Source organism: Hemitrygon akajei, chromosome 25 (genome assembly GCF_048418815.1).
Source record: "Hemitrygon akajei chromosome 25, sHemAka1.3, whole genome shotgun sequence".
Lineage (NCBI taxonomy): Eukaryota > Metazoa > Chordata > Chondrichthyes > Myliobatiformes > Dasyatidae > Hemitrygon > Hemitrygon akajei.
In genome coordinates, this window is record NC_133148.1 from 29,100,620 (window position 1) to 29,119,774 (window position 19,155).

The 19,155-nt window shown below is 42.9% G+C and overlaps 1 protein-coding gene across 1 annotated transcript in view; it reads left to right on the forward strand.

Moving 5' to 3' along the window:
• psmd8 (proteasome 26S subunit, non-ATPase 8) overlaps nucleotides 1–18,879 on the forward strand; it is a 38,852-nt gene extending 19,973 nt beyond the window's left edge. Inside the window, exons 4-7 of the mRNA XM_073029263.1 lie at nucleotides 2,893–3,058; nucleotides 9,316–9,416; nucleotides 16,433–16,544; nucleotides 18,305–18,879. Of these exons, the coding sequence (XP_072885364.1) occupies nucleotides 2,893–3,058; nucleotides 9,316–9,416; nucleotides 16,433–16,544; nucleotides 18,305–18,442 (517 nt within the window). The 3' untranslated portion in view covers nucleotides 18,443–18,879. The remainder of the gene's footprint in view (nucleotides 1–2,892; nucleotides 3,059–9,315; nucleotides 9,417–16,432; nucleotides 16,545–18,304) is intronic.
• Nucleotides 18,880–19,155: the final 276 nt, after the last annotated feature.

Here is a 19,155-nt window from a genome sequence, read left to right on the forward strand (position 1 = left end):
CCCCGATCCTGGAGGACCAGTGGACCACTCTTAGTCTGGCCTCTACCCTTTGACCTGTTTGACCCGACAAAGGACCAAAGCATAAAGCCCTGACTCCAGCCAACTTGGCTGTCCGGGTCCTTGAGGCACGCAAGCCTCTAAACCCAATAACAAGGTTGTGGTCCTCTTAGAGGATACTTATATATACTTCTAACAAAACATTTGCAAGTAAATCGCCAAGATCGAAGAACAACTCAACGTAGCCATTGGCCACCTGAACTACATATTTTCCAAGTTACTTACTAGGCACCTGTTGTCACCTGCCCACATTGACTGAAGTGAAGAAGCTGTGACCTGGTGGATGAGAATCCCACTTCCAGTCACGCTGTGGTGTGATGCACCAGGCTGCTGCTTGTCCCATGTGTCATAAGTGTACTGTGTGGGGGTGGAGTGCTGAAATCAGACAGGAGATTGATTCCGATTGAATAAAGTTAATTGGTTTATCTGTACTGTCCTATTTATAGGGTCAACCTGGGTAAACCAGAGCTTCCTTGCATCCGAGTCTGCGGGCTTAAGTCAAGTCTATTGTCATTTAACTATATACATGCATACCATCAAACAAGACAATATTCCTCTGGACTGGGGTGCAAATCACAACAGTACACAAGAAACAGGAGTAGGCCATCTGTCCTGTCAAACCTGCACTGCCATTCAATAAGGTGATGGCTGATCAGACCATGGACTCATCTCCACCTACCTGCCTTTTCCCCATAACCCTCAATTCCCCTTCGATGCAAAAAATCTATCCAACCTTGTCTTAAATATATTCACTGAGGTAGCCTTCACTGCTTCACTGGGCAAAGAATTCCACAGATTCACCACTCTTTGGGAAAAGCAGTTCCTCCTCATCTCTGTCCTAAATCTACTCCCCCAAAATCTTGAAGCTATGTCCCCTAGTTCTAGTCTCACCTACTGGTGGAAACAACTTTCCTGATTCTATCTCATCTATCCCTTTCATAATTTTATATGTTTCTATAAAATCTCATCTCATTCTTCTGAATTCCAGCGAGTACAGTCCCAGGCAACTCAATCTCTCCTCATAGTGTAACTCCCTCAACTCTGGAATCAACCTGGTGAACCTCCTCTGGACCACCTCCAAAGCCAGTATATCCTTCCTCAAGGAAGGAGACCAGAACTACATGTACATAACACACAATAACTTAGGAAAGTAAGGATAAAATCTGCAAATGAATCATGTGAAAATAAATAAAGAGCTAAATAAACAACTAAATATTGTAAAGCACTGACAAATTAACTGGTGACACTTCGCATGCGATGCGCCGGGAGTTCAGAAACCTGATGGCCTGAGGGAAGAAACTATTTCACATCCTGATCATTTTTGTTTTTATGCATTGGAGTCTCCTGCCTAATGGTAGAAAGATTGTAGTTGGACTTGAATTTATCTCTCAAACTCCAGGTTCACACTTACAATGATCATTAAACCATTACTCTTTTCACCTGAAACAAAATCCCATAAGTTTGTTCAAACGAGAGCATGGCTTCGCCCGGATTTCTGGCCACATTTCTCCCTAAATTAACATAGCATTTAAATTCATGATGACCCTTCATCAGAACTGGAAAGGAAAGAGGCTGAAGCCAAACTAAGGAGGTTGTTACTAAATGAGTGGTGTTTAAGGCATTATCTCACTTTGTCAGAACTGAACGCCACATTCCCCCAAGCTGTCAGACTGATCAACACCTCCACTTATTAACCCCCTCCCACTCTCTCATCACCACCGCCACTACATACACAATGCATAGCATCATCTATGTACTGTGCAAAAGTCTTAGATATATATCATTACAATATGTCTCTCTGGTGCTTCCCACTCCCTCCCCTCACTTCCTCTTTTCCCAACCATGATTCCCCTCTCCCTGTACCCTTCCCACTCTCAGTCCACAATAGAGATCCATATAGGAATCAGGGTTATCATCGCTCACACGTCATGAAATTTGTTTTTTTTTTTTGCTGCAGCAGTACAGTGCAATACATAAATTACTAGTGTGCAAAAGTCTTTCAGTATGACTTGCACAGTACTGTACATACAATCTATGTATTTTACAATTACTTGTACATTGTTTTGTAGGATTGTTTTTATATTTTCACTTTTTGTGTATTTTTATTGTGTTCTTTATGCTCCTATAGTTGTACTGTGTAGAGCACTCTGACAGACTGCATCACTGTCTGGTATGGGTTGAAGGGGAGGGAAGGGGGGAGTTACTGCACAGGACCAGAAGAAGCTACAGAGGGTTGTAAATCTAGTCAGCTCCATCTTGGGTACTGGCCTGCAAAGTACCCAGGACATCTTCAGAGAGCGGTGTCTCAGAAAGGCAGCGTCCATTATTAAGGACCCCCATCACCCAGGTCACACCTTGTTCTCATTGCCACCATCGGGGAGGGGGTACAGGAGCCTGAGGGCACGCACTCAGCGATTCAGGAACAGCTTCTTTCCCTTTGCCATCCGATTCCTGAATGGGCATTGAACCCTTGGACACTACCTCACTTTTCTTTAATATACAGTATTTCTGTTTTTTATAATCTATTCAATATACATATACTGTAATTGATCTACTTGTTTTTTATTTTATTTTTTCTCTTCTAGATTATGTATTGCATTGAACTGCTGCTAAGTTAACAAATTTCACGTCACATGCCGGTGATAATAAACCTGATTCTGATTTTAATTATCCTGCTTCAGATTTGAAGTAACAAATGGTTTGTTCGCCTTTACACTCGTATTGAAGAATGACAAATTAAAATGTAAAGGTGGCTACAGTTAAGTGTGGAAGTTTCATTGAATAGGGAATAACTTGTCATCGAGATATAAATACAAGTTTTCTTTAACTTCGCAGGGATGAATTGCCTGAGTCTGCCTACAAACATCAGCTATTGGGATTGAACCTACTGTTTCTTCTATCTCAGAACCGGGTGGCTGAATTCCACACAGAGCTGGAGAGACTACCTGCAAAAGACATACAGACCAACGTCTACATCAAACACCCAGTCTCACTCGAGCAGGTAACATACTGCTGGGGCATGGGCACAGAACAGGATGGCTAGCTGAGGGGTATTTGCATTTATTCTAGGCAACCTTTCTCCTGACAACAGCACCTATCTCTTTGACCATTCAGACTTGTAGCCAAAAGCCAGTTTCGGGCATTTGTCAAGAGTTTTTTGTCGTTGCGTTGAATTCTCATACATTCACCTGTAACCAATTAGACAAGGTCAAATATCATAAATACCAGAAATCTCAAATAGAAGTAGGCAATACTAGAAATCGGCAGTGGGTCAGGCAATGTCCGTAGAGAGAGGGAGAGAGTGACAACTTTTAGTTGATACTGGCTGTAATTACAAATGTAACAAGGTTTAGAAGTGGTGGGGTGGAGATACATCTCTACCAAACGAGGTGTAAGGTGCTCCTTCCCTATGCTAGCGTGTAGGTCACCCTTGGGCAAAGTGTAGCACCTGCTTAGTCCCTGATCAGGGTCATGTGAAGCCCTGGGGGCAGGTGGTGGATGGTCGTACGAGCTGCGGGTACAGATCACAAGACCTGTTTATGCAACCACTGACGCCAGTGAAGGGTATTGATAATGGCTGGGGTCACCCGTCTTGTAAAGACACTGCCCAGAAGGCAGCAATAGCAAACCACTTCTGTAGAAAAATTTGCCAAGAAGAATCAAGGGCAAGACAGATGGAAGACTATGATCGCCCACATCATAAGGCACATCACATAATGATGGTGTTGACATAGCTGAATAAAAAAGGACAATGAGAAACAAAAGGGAGGTCTGTCAGCAGGAAGTGGGTGAAGTTAAAAGAGAGGAGTTTGTGTGAAGCAAGAGGAAAGACTCAGTAGTAGGCTAAATGAGGTGTTATTTCCTGGTCCTTGCACTCTTTCCATCCGTGTTGGGTTGAGCATCGAGCTAGCAACTCGGCCTCATTTAAAAAAAACAGTCAAATATACGAAAACGGCAAAAAAAAACTACTCGATGTGCCACAAAGGAACAGTAATAACAATTTCCTGATTACTTGGTCTTCACAGTGGTGCAATGTGGCAATAAGAGTAGTTATTTATTTACCTCTTGGGACTGGGGTGTTGTTGACAAGCCCAGCATTAATAGTCCTTCCCAAATTACCTTTAAGAAGGTGAGGTCAACTGTTGTTTTGAGCTGCAGCAGTCCTTCGAGTGAAGATATTCCTTTAATGCTTTTGGATGGGGGTGTTCCGTAATGAAAGATGATCAGGGTGCCGAATAATTTGGGGAGCCTGCACCCTCTGCCTTTGGTCTTGATGGTAGAGATGACAATTACTGCATGGAGCACTTGTCAGGCAAAGTCAGCATTGGTTTGTGAAAGGGAAATTGTGTTTGACCAATTTATTCTAGTTTTTCAAATAAAGAATATACTCTGTGAATAAGGGGAACCAGCCAATGAGATTTAATTAGATTTCCAAACAACATTGAAATAAGATGCCGAATCAAAAGTAATAAATCAAAACATAAATCAAAATTGGTAAATTAGCGTGCATAGGGCAGGGGTTTCCAACCTGGGGTCCACAGAGCCCTTGCATAATGGTATTGGTCCATGGCATACAAAAAGTTTGGGAACCCCCTGTATAGTGTAAAAGGAATATCACCGATGGCAGATTCATTGGCTAACAGAAAACAAACCTGGAGTATTGTGTTCAGTTCTGGTTCCCTCATTATAGGAAGAGTGTGGGAACTTCAGAGTGGGTGCAGAGGAGATTTACCAGGATATTGCCTGGATTAGAGAGTGTGTCCTTTCAGTAAAGGCTGAGTGAGCTAGGGCAGGGTTGGCCAACCTTTTACATTCCATGCGTCAATTTTTTCACGCATGAGTTCAAATGCGCCATACAACTCTCGTACCCCCCCATTCAATTCTGTAAAAATGATAATATAGACATATTTAGCATTTTTACATGATATGTTGATTTAATATAAAAACGAGATAAACATTACTTACCTTAATGAGACTTTTAACAAATATATTTTGTCTTCTTTTGAATTCTTCCTTTTTCTTAATCACATATTCTTTCTATAACTCAGACCCAAGCACTAGCTTCAGTTTTCCTTCTATTTCAGTCTGATGTTGTGTTTTATAGTGTCTATTAAGATCATGCCTTCTATTATGTGAGAAAGTGTTTTCACAAACAATGCACAACGGTTTTCCTGACAGACCCGTTAAAAATAAAGAACTCATTTTCCCACTGTTTTATTGAATTCGTTTATTGAATTCACTTCCTGCTTTTCTTTTGCTCGTTTTCTTTTGCACTGTGATGGGTAACTGAATGTAAAAACAAGGCTTAATTTTCGAAAAAGTACAAAACTGCAAATGTTCGCAAAGGACAAACAAAGCACAACTCCGTAGCATACGAGTGTTAGTTGTAAACTGACTGGCAAAAACCTGCGACGCACCGCTGGTGCAGACCCATTTCTACCTCTAAGCTACTTGAATTCCTGTTATAGATTTTTTTTTCAACAAATCGGTTTTTGGTTAATACTTTTTGCACGAGTAGGCTTACTTTTTCATTATTTTATTAAATTATTTTATTAGAAGGGGTGCAATGCACCACTTTTAATCATCCAATGTGCCATAGGTTGGCCATCCCTGAGCTAGGGCTTTTCACTTTGGAGTGAAGGGGGTGAGAGGTGATTTGATAGAGTTGTACAAGATAAGGGGCATTTATAGAGCGGGCAGCTGGAGGAAATAGCTAATACGAGGGGGAGTAACTTTAAGGTGTTTTGAAGGAAGTAAGCAGCGGATGTCAGGGTTAAGTTATTTACACAAGTGGTAGATGTGTGGGACCTGCTGCCAGAAGTGGTGGTGGAGGCAGAAAAATTGGGAACATTTAAGAGACTTGGGTAAGCACACGATGATAGAAAAATGGAGAGCTATTCGGAAGGGAAGTGCTAAATTGAACTTAGGCTAGGTTAAAAGGTGGACACAACGTCATGGGCCGAAGGGCCTGTACTGTTCTGTGTTCTAAAGCAGGGTCTCCCAACCCTCTCTACGCCATGGACGATTACCATTAAGCAAGGGGTAGGGGACCCCAGACTGGGAACTCCTGATTCTAAAGCATTCTCTTAAGGAATGTAAGGTGAGTAGGAAAAGTTATGAAGTGGATATCAGAAAGCTACAAAGGGTTGTAAATGAGTGTGCAAAAATTTCACAAATGGAATATAATGTGAAGAAAGGTGGAGTGGTTCACTTTGGCAGGAAACGAGCAGTGATCTAAATACCGAGTGGTTGTTGCGGTACATAATTTGCAAAAGACTAGTTACAGGTACAGAGTAGAATTTATTTAAATCTTCCATCCATCCCACAATGTGAGGGAGTAAAAATCTTTGCGTTGTGACTCTGTTGCAATGTGCAGACATGTGAATTTAAAAGTCTAATGGCCTGTAGAAAGAAGCTGTCCCGTAGCCTGTTGGTCCTGGATTTAATGCTGCGGTACTGTTTGCCAGACGGAAGCAGCTGAAACAGTTTGTGGTCGGGGTGACTGGTGTCCCAATCATCTTCCAGATCTTCTTTCTGCACCTGCTGCTGTAAATGTCCTCAGTGGAGGGAAGTTCACATCCACAGATGCACTGGGCTGTCCGTACCACTCTCTGAAGTGACCAGCGATCCAGTTTGGTGCAATTCCCGTACCAGGCATTGATACAGCCAGTCAGTGTGCTTTCAGTTGTGCCCCTGTAGAAGGCCTTGAGGATTTGGGGGCCCACGCCGAGCTTCTTCAGTCGCCTGAGATGGAAGAGACACTGTCGTGCTATTTTTTTTGCCACAAAGCCGGTATGTACAGTCCAGGTGGATCGTTGATGATGTGTATACCGAGAAACTTGGGGAATTAGGGAATCTAACAATGTTCTTATTATAGGAACGGAATACAAAAGTGCTTTGGGTCATTGGTGGGATCACAGGAAGAGTACCGTCTACAGTTATTGGTCTCTTATTTGAGGAATAATGTTAATCTGTTGGAAGCAATTCAGAAAATATTAACTGGACTAATACTAGGAACGGACAGCCTGCCTTCTAAGGAAGTGTTGGATGGGCTAAGCTTATATTTCTTAGAGTTTACTAGAGTAAGAGGGTGTTTAATTATAGCAAAGGACCCCAAGGTATCTTGAGATGTGGAAAGGATGTTTCCTCTTGGAGAATAATCTCGAATTGGGGCACATTTTATAAATAGGAGATAAAGTTGTTTTAATACAATAAACATGCTACTTTTTTCTCTGACAATCTAAACCTGGAATGGTCCCCAAAGCAAGAGTATCTGAATATCCACAAGGGAAATCCAGAGCAACACACAAAATGCTGGAGGAATTCATCAGGTCAGGCAGCATCAATAGAAAGGAATAAACAGTCCATGTTTTGGGCCAAGATCCTTCATCAATGTTCTTGGCCTGGATGATCAACTCTTTATTAATTTCCGTAGATGCTGCCTGACTTGCCGAGTTTCTCCAGCATTTTATATGCGTTACTACAAATTCTCCCTCAAGGTGCTTGATTTTGCGAGGGGGTGAAAAGTTACCCCAGGAGTGCAGAGTTAAATTAGTTACATCGGCAGCAATTTTATTAAATAATGGATCGGTCTTGAAAAGCTGAGTGGCTTATTCATCCTCTTGATCCATATGTAAACTAGGTGAGTAATTGCCTGCATTTTGTAGGTGGGATACACTGATGTGGAGGGGATGAATTCCTTTGACGTGGTACAAATCGAGTTGCTTACCCTGTCCTGGGTAGAGGGGAGCTGTTTGATAGTTGTTGGCACTCCATTCATGCAGGCAAGTGAAGAGTGTTCCATCACACTGTTAGGATGCCTGGTAGGTATTTCAGGTCAGGAGCGTGCTGCAAGGTGGCTAGTCTCATACCTGCTGTTGTAGCTATGGTGTTTATGTGAGCTTTGCTCCATGGTTTGACTCCCAGGTTGTTGATGGTGAGGAGCATGTGAAGGGTGGCTGGTTAGACTCCTTTGTTGAAGATCGCTGTCTCTCCCGAGCATTTTGTGGCAGAGATGTTATCAGTCTGTGACTCGACGTTGTGCAGGTCTAAAGCAGCTTGAAGTGGCAACAACTGGACCACAATGACTATTTGCTGCTAGAAAAAGCAGAGGCTGTTTGTAAATCACAAAATCGTTGTGGTGGCAATTCAATAAATTTTGTCTCTAAGTGAACACTATTCCACCAATTTACTTCGAGTTCCCTGGCCCAGCTGATTAAAACCTTCCTGCAGTTTCCATTCCAGCTTACTGTGGTTAATGGCAGCTAATAGGAGCTGCAGCAGCTTTAACCATTGTTTGGGTGTCATTTAAAGGAATTACGTTTAAGACTTGTTTTACATCCTATGGTATGGTTGTCCCCACTTTTTTTTAAAAACCAGACTTTTAAAATTATGAGGGGTATAGACAGGGTAAATGCAGGCATTTTCTGTTGAGGGTGGGTGAGACTAGAACTAGAGGTCATGGGCCAAGGTTGAAAGGTGAAATGCTTAAGGGGAACGTGAGGGGGAACTTCTTCACTTAGAGGGTGGTAAGACAGTGGAACAAGCTGCCAGCAGAAATGATAGATACAATTTTAACTTTTAAGAGAAGTCCAATACTGACCCTTGTGGAACACCATTTGTCACTGGTAGCCAACAGAAATGGTCACCTTTATTCCAACTGTTTGCCTCCTGCCACAGAGCCAATCTTCTATCCTTGCTAGTATCTTACCTGTAATACCATGGGCTCTTGCTAAGCAGCCTCATGTGCAGTATTTGTTAAAAGCCTTCTGAAAATCCAGGTAAACAATGTCTACTGATTCCTTTGTCACTCCTGTCTCTTTTTTCCGCAAATAATTCCAATAGATTTGTCAAGCAGGATTTCCCCTGAGGAAGCCATGCTGACTTTGGCCAATTTTATTATGTGCCTCCAAGCGCTCTGAAATCTCGTCCTTAATACTGGACTTATTTTTCAGGTTCTTGATTATTAAGGGTGTCAAAGGTTACAGGTAAGAAGGCAGGAGAATAGGGTTAAGAGGAATAATAAGTCAGCCATGATAGAATAGCAGAGCAGACTGGGCCAAATGGCCTAATTCTGCTGCTATGTCATATGGTCTTATCTCTGGTGTATCCAGTTCTGTTTTACGTTTTTTGTGTTTCGGTCTCAGATGTAGCTTTTCAATAATCCATTTTTAAAGGGCACCTAAAATATGAATTGAATGTATAGTTTAAAAATTCAGGTTGCTATTTCTCACGGGCTGTGTACTGTTCCTGTTTCAGTATCTAATGGAAGGCAGCTACAACAAGGTTTTTCTAGCAAAGGGAAACATCCCTGCCGAAAGCTACACTTTCTTCATTGATATTCTGCTTGATACCATAAGGTAAGTACCAGACCTCATCTTGGCTGACTTTGTTTTGAGAAGCTCTGCCCAAGGCTGTGCAGCCAGTAGATACCCAGTGGACTAATCCAGTAACTAGAAGGTAAAATTAGCTGTGAAAATTAAAATTCAGTGTAAACATCGTAACTGAACCAATTCAGCTGGTTTACTTGTGTCCGTCAGGGAAAGAAACTTGTCCTTTGCTGACTTCAGTCTCACAGTAAAGAGTTAAGAAATGGGAGTGTATTTATTTATTCAGAGATACAGCATGAAACAGGCCCTGATTTAACCCTAGCCTGGTCACAGGACAATTTACAATGACCAATTAACCTACCAACCTGCATGTCTTTGGACTGTGACGGGGGAGAAACTAGAGCACCTGGAGGAAAGTCATGGGGAGAACGTACAAACTCCTTACTGGCAGCAACGGAAACTGATCTTGTGTTGCCTGTACTGTAAAGCGTTGTACTAACCGCTATGCTACAGTGCCACCTAAGCTCCTCCAATTTCACTTTATTTATCTATCTATTTATTTAGAGATGGTGTGGAATAGACCCTTCCAGCCCAACAAGTCACACCGCCCAACAATCCCCCGATTTAACACTACCCTAATCACAAGGCAATTTACCACTAACTATTATCCTACTATCCAGTATTTCTTTGGGCTGTGGGAGGAAACCCATTTAGTCACAAGGAAAATGTACAAACTCCTTACAGCAAATCATAAATTCGAGGTTGTCTTACGTGCGTGTGCCCTCGCCCCCCTTGCCCCTCTCTCCCACCACCACCCCCCCCCCCCCCGCCCCGGAGGAACTCAGCAGGTCAGGCAGCATCTTTGCAAAGAAATAAACAATTGATGTTTCTTACAGACAGCACAGGAGCTGACCTCCAAACTTGGGAACGCACTGAACTGTTATAGCGTCATGCTAACTGCGATGCTGCTGTGATAACCATCTAATATCATAGCTGATATTATCCAAAATGTACTCTTCAATCCAATCCCCATTGTCTAAAATCTCTGCAAAGATATTTTACCTCACACAAAACATAATGAATCTGCACCCACTGTTAAAGAATCATAGAACAGTACAGCATTGGAAAAAGTCCCTTTGGCCCATCTAGTCCACGCCAAACCAATTAAACTGCCTAGTCCCATCGACCTGCACCCGGTCCATAGCCCTCCATACCCCTCCCATCCATGTACCTATCCATACTTTTGAATGTTAAAATCGAGCTTGCATGCAGCACTTGTGCTGGCAGCTCAGTCCACACTCTCACAACCCTCTTGAGTGAAGAAGTTTCCCCTCATGTTCCCCTTAAACTTTTCACCTTTTACAATCTGTAGGTGTAGACCCAACCAACCTCAATGGAAAAACCCTGCTTACAATTACCCGAAAATTTTGTATATCTCTATCAAGTCTTCCCTCGATCTTCTACATTACAAGGAATGAAGTCCTAACTCTTCAATCTTTCCTTATAACTTGCATCCTCTAGCCCCAGCAACATCCTTGTAAATTTTCTCTGTATTCTTTCAACCTTATTTACATTTTACCTGTATGTAGGTGAGCACTTTCAATGAATTATGAGCCTGTATTCCCAGATCAGTTTGTTTACCACGCTCCTCAGTACCCTATTATTCACTGTGTAAGTCGTAGCCCTGGTTGATCCTACTGAAGTGTATCACCTCGCACTTGTCTGCATTAAATTCCATCTGCCATTTTTCAACCCATTTTTCCAGCTGGTCCAGATCCCACTACAAGCTCTGTGAGTGAAATGGACAGTTAGGAAGATTTTCAATCTTGGTGTCATCTGCAAATTTGCTGATCCAGTTAACCACATTATCACCCAAATCATTGATATAGATGCCAAACAACAATCTCTGTGGCACTCCACAGGCCTCCAGTCAGATGCAACCATCTACTACCTCTCTCTGGCTTCTCACACAAAGCCAATGTCTAATCCAGTTTAATACCTCGATTGCCGAGTGACTGAACCTTCCTGACCAACCTCCTATGTGGGACCTTGTTAAATTCCATGTATTCAACATCCACTGCCTTGCCCTCTTCAATTTTCCTGGTAACTTCCTTGGAAAATCTCTATAAGATTGGTTAGACATAACCTACCTCGCACAAAGCTATGCTGATGATCCCTAATCAGTCCTTGTCTATCCAAGCACTCATATATCCGGTCCCTTAGAATATCTTCCAATAACTTTCCCACTGCTGATGTCAGGCTCACCGACCTTTAATTTTCTGGTTTATTTTAGAGCCTTCCTTAAACAATGAAACAATATTAATTGTGCTGCAAATCCTCTGGTACCTCACCTGTCACTAAGGATGATTTAAATAGCTCTGCTAGGACCCCTCCAGTTTCTGCACTTGCTTTCCACAGGGTCTGAGGGAACACCCTGTCAGGCCCTTGGGGAATTTTTCCATCCTAATTTGCCTCGAGACAGCAGACACCTCCTCTGTGATCTGTATAGATTCCATGTCTGTGCCACTGCATTGCCTTACATCTATGGACTCTGGTTCTGCCTCCCAATTAAATACAGATGCAAAAGAAAATCCATTTAAGATCTCCCCCCATCTCTTGGCTCCACGCATGGATTACCATTCTGATCTTCCAGAAGATTAATTTTGCCTTTTGCTCATAACATAGCAGTAGAATCCCTTAGGATTCTCCTTCACCTTGTCTGTTAGAGCAACTAATTGTTGGGCCTTTTTTTAGCCCCCCAGTTACTTTCTGAAGCGTTTTCTTGCATTTGTTGTACTCCATAAGTATCTCATTTGTTCCTACATGACTATACCTGCTAAGCACCTCTTTTATTTTCTTAACCAAGGACTTGTATCTCTTGAAAACCAAGGTTTCCTAAACATGTTATCTTTACCTTTTATTCTGACAGGCACATACAAGCTTTGTACTCTCAAAATTTCACTTTGAAGGCCTCCCACTTACCAAGTGTACCTTTGCCAGAAAGCAGCCTCTCCCAATCCACACTTTCCAGATCCTTTCTGATCTCATCCAAATTGGCCTTTCTCCAACCCGTGGAGCAGACCTGTCCTTTTCCATATTTAATTTGAAATTAATGGCATTATGATCACTGGATGCAAGGTGTTCCCTTACACAAACTTCTGTCACCTGTCCTGTCTCATTCCCTAATAGGAGATCTCACACTCTCTCATTTGGGGCTTCTATGTACTGAAACTTTCCTGAACACATTTGACAAATTCTATCCCATCTAGTCTTTTTACAGTGTGGGAGTCCCAGTCAATATGTGGAAAGTTAAAATCACCTACTGTAACAACCTCAAACAAGAGAAAACTTGCAGATGCTAGAAATCCAAGCAACACACACAAAACACTGGAGGAGCTCGGCAGGCCAGGCAGCGTCTATGGAAAAAATAGTACAGACCTGCCGAAACTTCGACTGTTTACTCTTTTCCATAGATGCTGCCTGGCCTGCTGAGTTCCTCCAGCGTTTTGTCTGTGCCTTGCATTTCCTGCAACAGTCTGAAATCTCTACAAGTTTGTTCCTCTAAATCCCCACTGATTGTTGGCTGGTCTATAATATTAGCCCTGTTAACGTGGTCGTTCCTCAGTTCCACCCATACTCATCTCACTAGTTCTCCATTCTGTCCTGACTGAGCACTGCTGTGGCATTTTCCCTAACTAGTAACACCACCCCTCCCCTTTTAATCCCTCCCACTCTGTCCTACAATACTAGTTGCATTTAAATATCCGCATCTCAGAACATCAGTCCCACCATGCTCACTCGACCTTTTGACTCTGTCTGAGGTCTTTACAGCATCTTTCTCCACAAACACTCTAGCCTGACTAGCTCGTGGCAGAGGTAGCAATTCTGAGATCACAAACCTGGAAGCTTCTCCTTTCAGTTAGCACCTATCTCCCTGAACTCATTTTGCGGAACCTCATCAGTTGTCTTATCCATGTTATTGATAATGGGCCACAACCTCTGGCTGCTCATCATCCCACTTAAGTATGCTGAAGACTCAATCCAAGATGGCCTGGCCCAGGAGGCAACATACCATCCGGGAAACTCGTTGTCCACAGAACTTCCTTTCTGTTTCCCCGAGCTAATGAATCCCCCATCACCATGGCTTGCCTCTTCTCCCCCCCGCACCCAATTTCCCGTTGAGTCACAGAGCCAGACTCAGTGCTAAAGACCAGTGCTGTGACTTTACCGTGCTAGGTCATCCCCCCCACCAACAGTATCCAAAGTGTTGTTGAAGGGGATGGCCACACTGCTGTTGGGCTGTTTAACCCCGTTCGCCTTCCTGACTGTCACCCAGTCTCCTGTGTGCTGTTCTCAGAGTGGACTCTGAATTGGCCCAGTACAACGGGATTAGCCAGAACTTGAGCTAGCACGGGTAAGGTGGGCTGAGTGGCAGCTTGCGTTACTTCAATATTTCTAACTGAAAGGTACCTTTTCATTCAATGATTGAATTGAATGTGAAAAATTTGAATACACGATTCAAGAGTATTTCGGAACCTTGTGTTTTCCCAGAGCATAGTTGCTTCAAGCCCCTATACACTAATCTGATCTTCAACTGAAGATTTTATACTGAGACTTTAGGGGGTGGCACAATAACACAGCATTTAGTGTAACAGTACTACAGCGCCAGCGGCCTGAGTTAAATTCCTACCACTGTCTGTAAGAAATTCGTACGTTCAATACTCCCCAATGCCATTAGGCTTTACAATTCTACCTCCAGGACTTAAGAACTTTTTTTAAAAGCTATTAATGCTTTTTGAGACGGTGATTTAGATGCATATCATATTTTTTTACTGAGTTAAGTATTGTATGTAATTAGTTTTGCTACAGCAAGTGTATGGGACATTGGAAAAAAGTTGAATTTCCTCATGGGGATGAATAAAGTATCTATCTATCTATCTATCTATCTATCTGTGATGGGTTTCCTCCGGGTGCTCTGGTTACCTCCCACGCTCCAAAGATGTGCGGGTCAGTAGTTTTATTGGTCACGTGGGTGTAATTGGGCGGCGCAGGCTCGTAGGGCCAGAATGGCCTGTAACCATGCTGTATCTCCAAATTTAAAAATAAAATATCCTTGTCATCCTTCAGTACCTTTAACTACTTGCAATGGGGAGTTGTGGTGGCTCCAAGTTGCTGAGTCCCCTTGACCACTTGCATTGCTCAGGTGGGGGGAGTTCTGAGGGTTGTGGATCTCTGGAATTTTCATCCCAGAGATGCCAAGGCCAAGGCATTGAATGCAAGGCAGGCAGATTTTTGGGTCAGGAAATTACGTAGCGTCCTTGCCACAGAGGACCACAAGACCTGCCTGACAGTTGTTATGTAAGGTCTCCCAAAAAAAGCACATGGTCACGTTGAGCACTGTGAAATTTTAGGCAGAATTTAAGGGAGTTGGTAGGTGAAAACTGATTTATGTGGGTGCTGTAACCTTGGAGGGGAGAGATTGTGATCAGCTGTGGACATGTTTGAGGAAGGGACTTAGAGCCATGCATGTGTATAACTGCTAGGATTGTAAGACTGAAAGAAAAAATGTAGGAATAATTGATGTCCCACAACCTGGGACATTTGGAGCAAAATTAAGAAATAAAATGTTTTTATCACTAGGAGAGTTAAATATAGAGTGAAAATATTTCAGATCGTTTAAAACGGTGATAATATATCTGATTCTGATGAATCAGTTCATTGAGAATACTATATCCAGTTTTGGTGATCGTTCATGGTGGGCGATGAGTATCTGGAAAAGGTTCTAAGGCGGGGATTGCAATTAAGTCCATAATTCAGTCTCACTTTGAGCTAATAGTGTTTGTTTTGTCCCTCCTTAAGTTGGGAATCCGCCTATGGGCAAACTCAGTACAGGTTTAGTGATAGACGTGTGTTGAGGTACTTCAAACAAAGGCAAAGAGAGTGGAGATGCAAGAGACTGCAGATATTGGAATCTGGAGTGACAGACCATCAGCATCTGTGGGGGAGGAACTGTTGTGTTAGAGTCAGGAGGGTCCAGCTCTGCTCCCTTACATTCTGCAGCCACCTCTCACTGAGAGCCCTGGTGTAGGCTTTCAAATGGAAACGTCGGCACTTCTTTCCTCCCACAGTTGCTGCTTGACCCACTGTGTGCTTTTAGCAAATCGTTAAAAGCAGCATTGTTTGGCCGTAGATGGAAAGGCCTGGATGCGGGTCGTATAAGCTTAGAGCAAGGCAAGATGTATAGAAGCTTCATATCGCGGAAGTTTGAGCTGGGAAACGTTCACAGTGCAGTGCTCACAAGATGCTGGAGAAGCTCAGCATCTTTGGATGAGAATAAACAGTCAGCGTTTTAGTTCGAGACCCTTCATCAGGACTGGAAAGGGAGGGGGTCGAAGCCAGCATAAGGAGGTGGGGGTGAAGCAAAGAAGAAGTACAAGGTGGCAGGTGATGGGTGAAACTGGGAGAGGAAGTAAAGAGCTGGGAAGTCGATTGGTGGAAGAGTTAAAGGGCTGGAGCAGACCATGGAAGAAAAGGAAAGGGGAGGTGCACCAGAGGGAGATGATGGGCAGGTAGGAAGAGGTGTGAGAGGGAAATGATGGGGAATAGTGGGGGGGGGGGTAATTACTAAAAGTTTGAGAAATCGGTTTTCTTACTCTGACTTCTCCCCTCCCGCCCTCACACCCACACTGCCTTTCCAGTCCTGATGAAGCGTCTTGGCCCAAGAAGTCTCCATAGAGCTGCTGAGCTCCTCCAGCACATTGTTGCTCTAGATTTCCAGCATCTGCAGTACCTCTGAGTGTCTGCGCACGATTCAGTGCAAACATTCAGCAGGGAGTTGCATAAATGAGGTATTGGGGAGGGGGGGGCATATTTATCACTTACCCAGTTCTGTTGGGGAAAAAACAACAGATTTATCCACCGCAAATGCCGTTCACATTAGTTGTCATGTTTCCAACGATACAGTGATGACCACACTTGTCATTTTTTTTTTACACTGGGACATCCCGAAAGACAGATGTATCAATGTAACTATTTTTCCCACTCAGGGATGAAATTGCTGGGTGTATTGAGAAGGCATACGAAAATATATTATTCAACGAAGCTTCAAGGACGCTGTTTTTCACCACATCAAAGAAGATGACCGAGTATGCAAAAAAGGTAGGTACCTTGCGCCCTGAATCTCTTGGTAACTGGCAGAAGGCTTTTCAGTGACACTGCTTCTCGAAGGTTCAGTGCTTACTGACCAAAGCATCTATGATAGAGGGGGAATTTGTTGCAGACGATATGTTAGAATAGTTTCTTGAACAAATCAAAGTTTAATATAAAGATTTGGCGTTCAAACAGGAGCTTGACATGTTTTTTTTATATAACATTATGAAGATATCTCAACACAAGGTGGGGATGAAGGAAGCCTAATTACAAAGTTGCACCCAGAGCAGTGATAAATCTGTGATAATCTACCAGAAACAGTACATCTTGGGGATACGTAAGGATTCAGGTAGCAAGTTGGCTTTGAACTGAGGTCCCTGTTATACTAAACTTTATTATAAAGTCCATAACCAAATGCTGAGCTCCTTCTGAACGGTATGTAGGTTGGGAGATCACCACGCTCCTGTCTTCTCTTATTAAAATTTTGTATCACAAGTTGCAGACCCTGTATCAGAATACAGGCTAGGCAGCTGAGTGGGTACAGTATTCATGTGGGCAAATTCAAAGTAAATTTATTATCGAAGTACTTGTTTGTCACTATATACTACTCTGAGATTCATTTTCTATCGGATATTCACGGTAGAACACGTACGATAGAATCAGTGAAAAACTACACACAAAGACTGACAAGCAGCCAATGTGCAAAAGAAGACACTGTGCAAATACAAAAATAAAACTAGTAATTAATAAATAATACTGAGATCCTGAGTTATTGAGTCCTTGAAAGTGAGTCCATATAGGTTGTGGAATCAGTTCAGTGCTGAGGTGAACACTGAGCTGAACTTTACTGAAATATGCCTTTTTGATCGTTTTTTGGTTGCCATTTACATTTTTTTTGCATGTGGGGGTTGGGGGGGGTTTAATGTTAGGTGTTGGTTCCATGATTGATCTTTTGTTTCGTGGCTCTCTGTGGGGAGGACAAAACTTGGATGTATACTGCATACATACTTTGACAATAAATGTACTTTGAATGGTTACAGCAGTACTATTGACCTGGGGCGTGATCTTGCCCATGGCAGTGAAGTATCATGATCCTTTCAGAAGCAACTTCATGCTCAGGCTGGAAATAGAAATTTGAAGACAGGAGCACAAAAGATTAAGTGTGAATGTTGAAAAGTTTAAGGGGATCACAAGGGGAAACTTCTTCATTCAGAGAGTGGGATAGGCTGCCACAGTCTATGCAAGCTTGATTTCAGTGTTTAAGAGAAGTTTGGATAGGTTCATGGATGGTAGGGGTTATGGAGGGCTATGATTGATGGGAGTAGGCAGTTTAAATTATTTAGTGCAGACTAGATGGGCTGAAGAGCTTGATTCTGTGCTGTACTTTTCTGTCACTCTAAAATGCAGAATTGGACTTGGAATATTAATGGATATGGGTGTTAATGATTTACAAAGGTGAGTGGCAGACTGAGATTTGGTTTGTATGGATATTATTGGTTATGAGGTTTGAGCAGTCGAGTTATACCAAGCAGAATAGAAATGCTAGTAAATGTGAGTCGTGTGATTCAAGACAGGGGATGAAATTGGTCGTAGGGCTGAGATGTGATGTGTCAGGAGATTGAGTGAGATTAGATAGCATGGCCTGAAATGGACTTCCTCATTCAAAAAATAAAATGTAATAAGCCCTCACCTGAAGGGGCAGAGTTTTTGTGTGATGACTGAATTGGCAGGATCCTGTCACTCACTTGTGTCTGTCTGTCTCTCCTCAGAGGGGCTGGCTGCTGGGCCCGGATAACTACTATTCATTTACCAGCCAGCAGCAGAAGCCAGAGGAGGCCACAATCCCATCCACAGAACTGGCCAAGCAGGTCATTGAATACGCCAGGCACCTGGAAATGATTGTTTAGCCAAGGGAGAAGACGTTTTTTTTTCAGGATGGGGAGTGGGTGGGATTACTTTTGTTTCTTTGGGGGTACGCGGGTTTGCGACGAGGGAATGGGCAGTGATGTCTGCACTCTTCAGATCCTGGAAGCTGCTGAATATTGTGGATCGATTACTTTGATGGACTGTGCTGAACACAGACTACAGAGCTGAGCTGCCCAGCTTTGGGCAGTTTCCATTCTCTGCACAATGTGTGGACATCTACCCACTGAACCATTGAAACCTTCAGCTTTCAACAACTTGTCCTCCAGCGCCTCTCAGATTCACACCAATAGTCCAATGTGGAAATGTCAGTATTTTAGTTGAACTCTGTTCCGGCCTGACTTAATACAAAGTGGATAGTTTTATGTGTAATCTGAGGAGCCTTGCTTATCTTCAAAATAAAATCGAATCTATTAGCACAGCTTCGTGTCCTTTCATAGTTTTGTGGAATTATCCTGCTCCATCATATAGCCATTGATTCATGAGCCAGGCCAATCTGTGTACTTGCTTGTCTGAGCTTTCCTGTCTACCTCATCAAGTTTGTCATTTAACGATATACATACATTAAGTGTTTCTCTGGACTAGGGTACATATAACACATAATTAGCCAGCCAGTGGTGTAGTGGCATCAGCACTGGACTTCGAGGTGAGTGGTCCCGGGTTCAAATCCGGCTATATCTGAGCACGCTTTCCACCC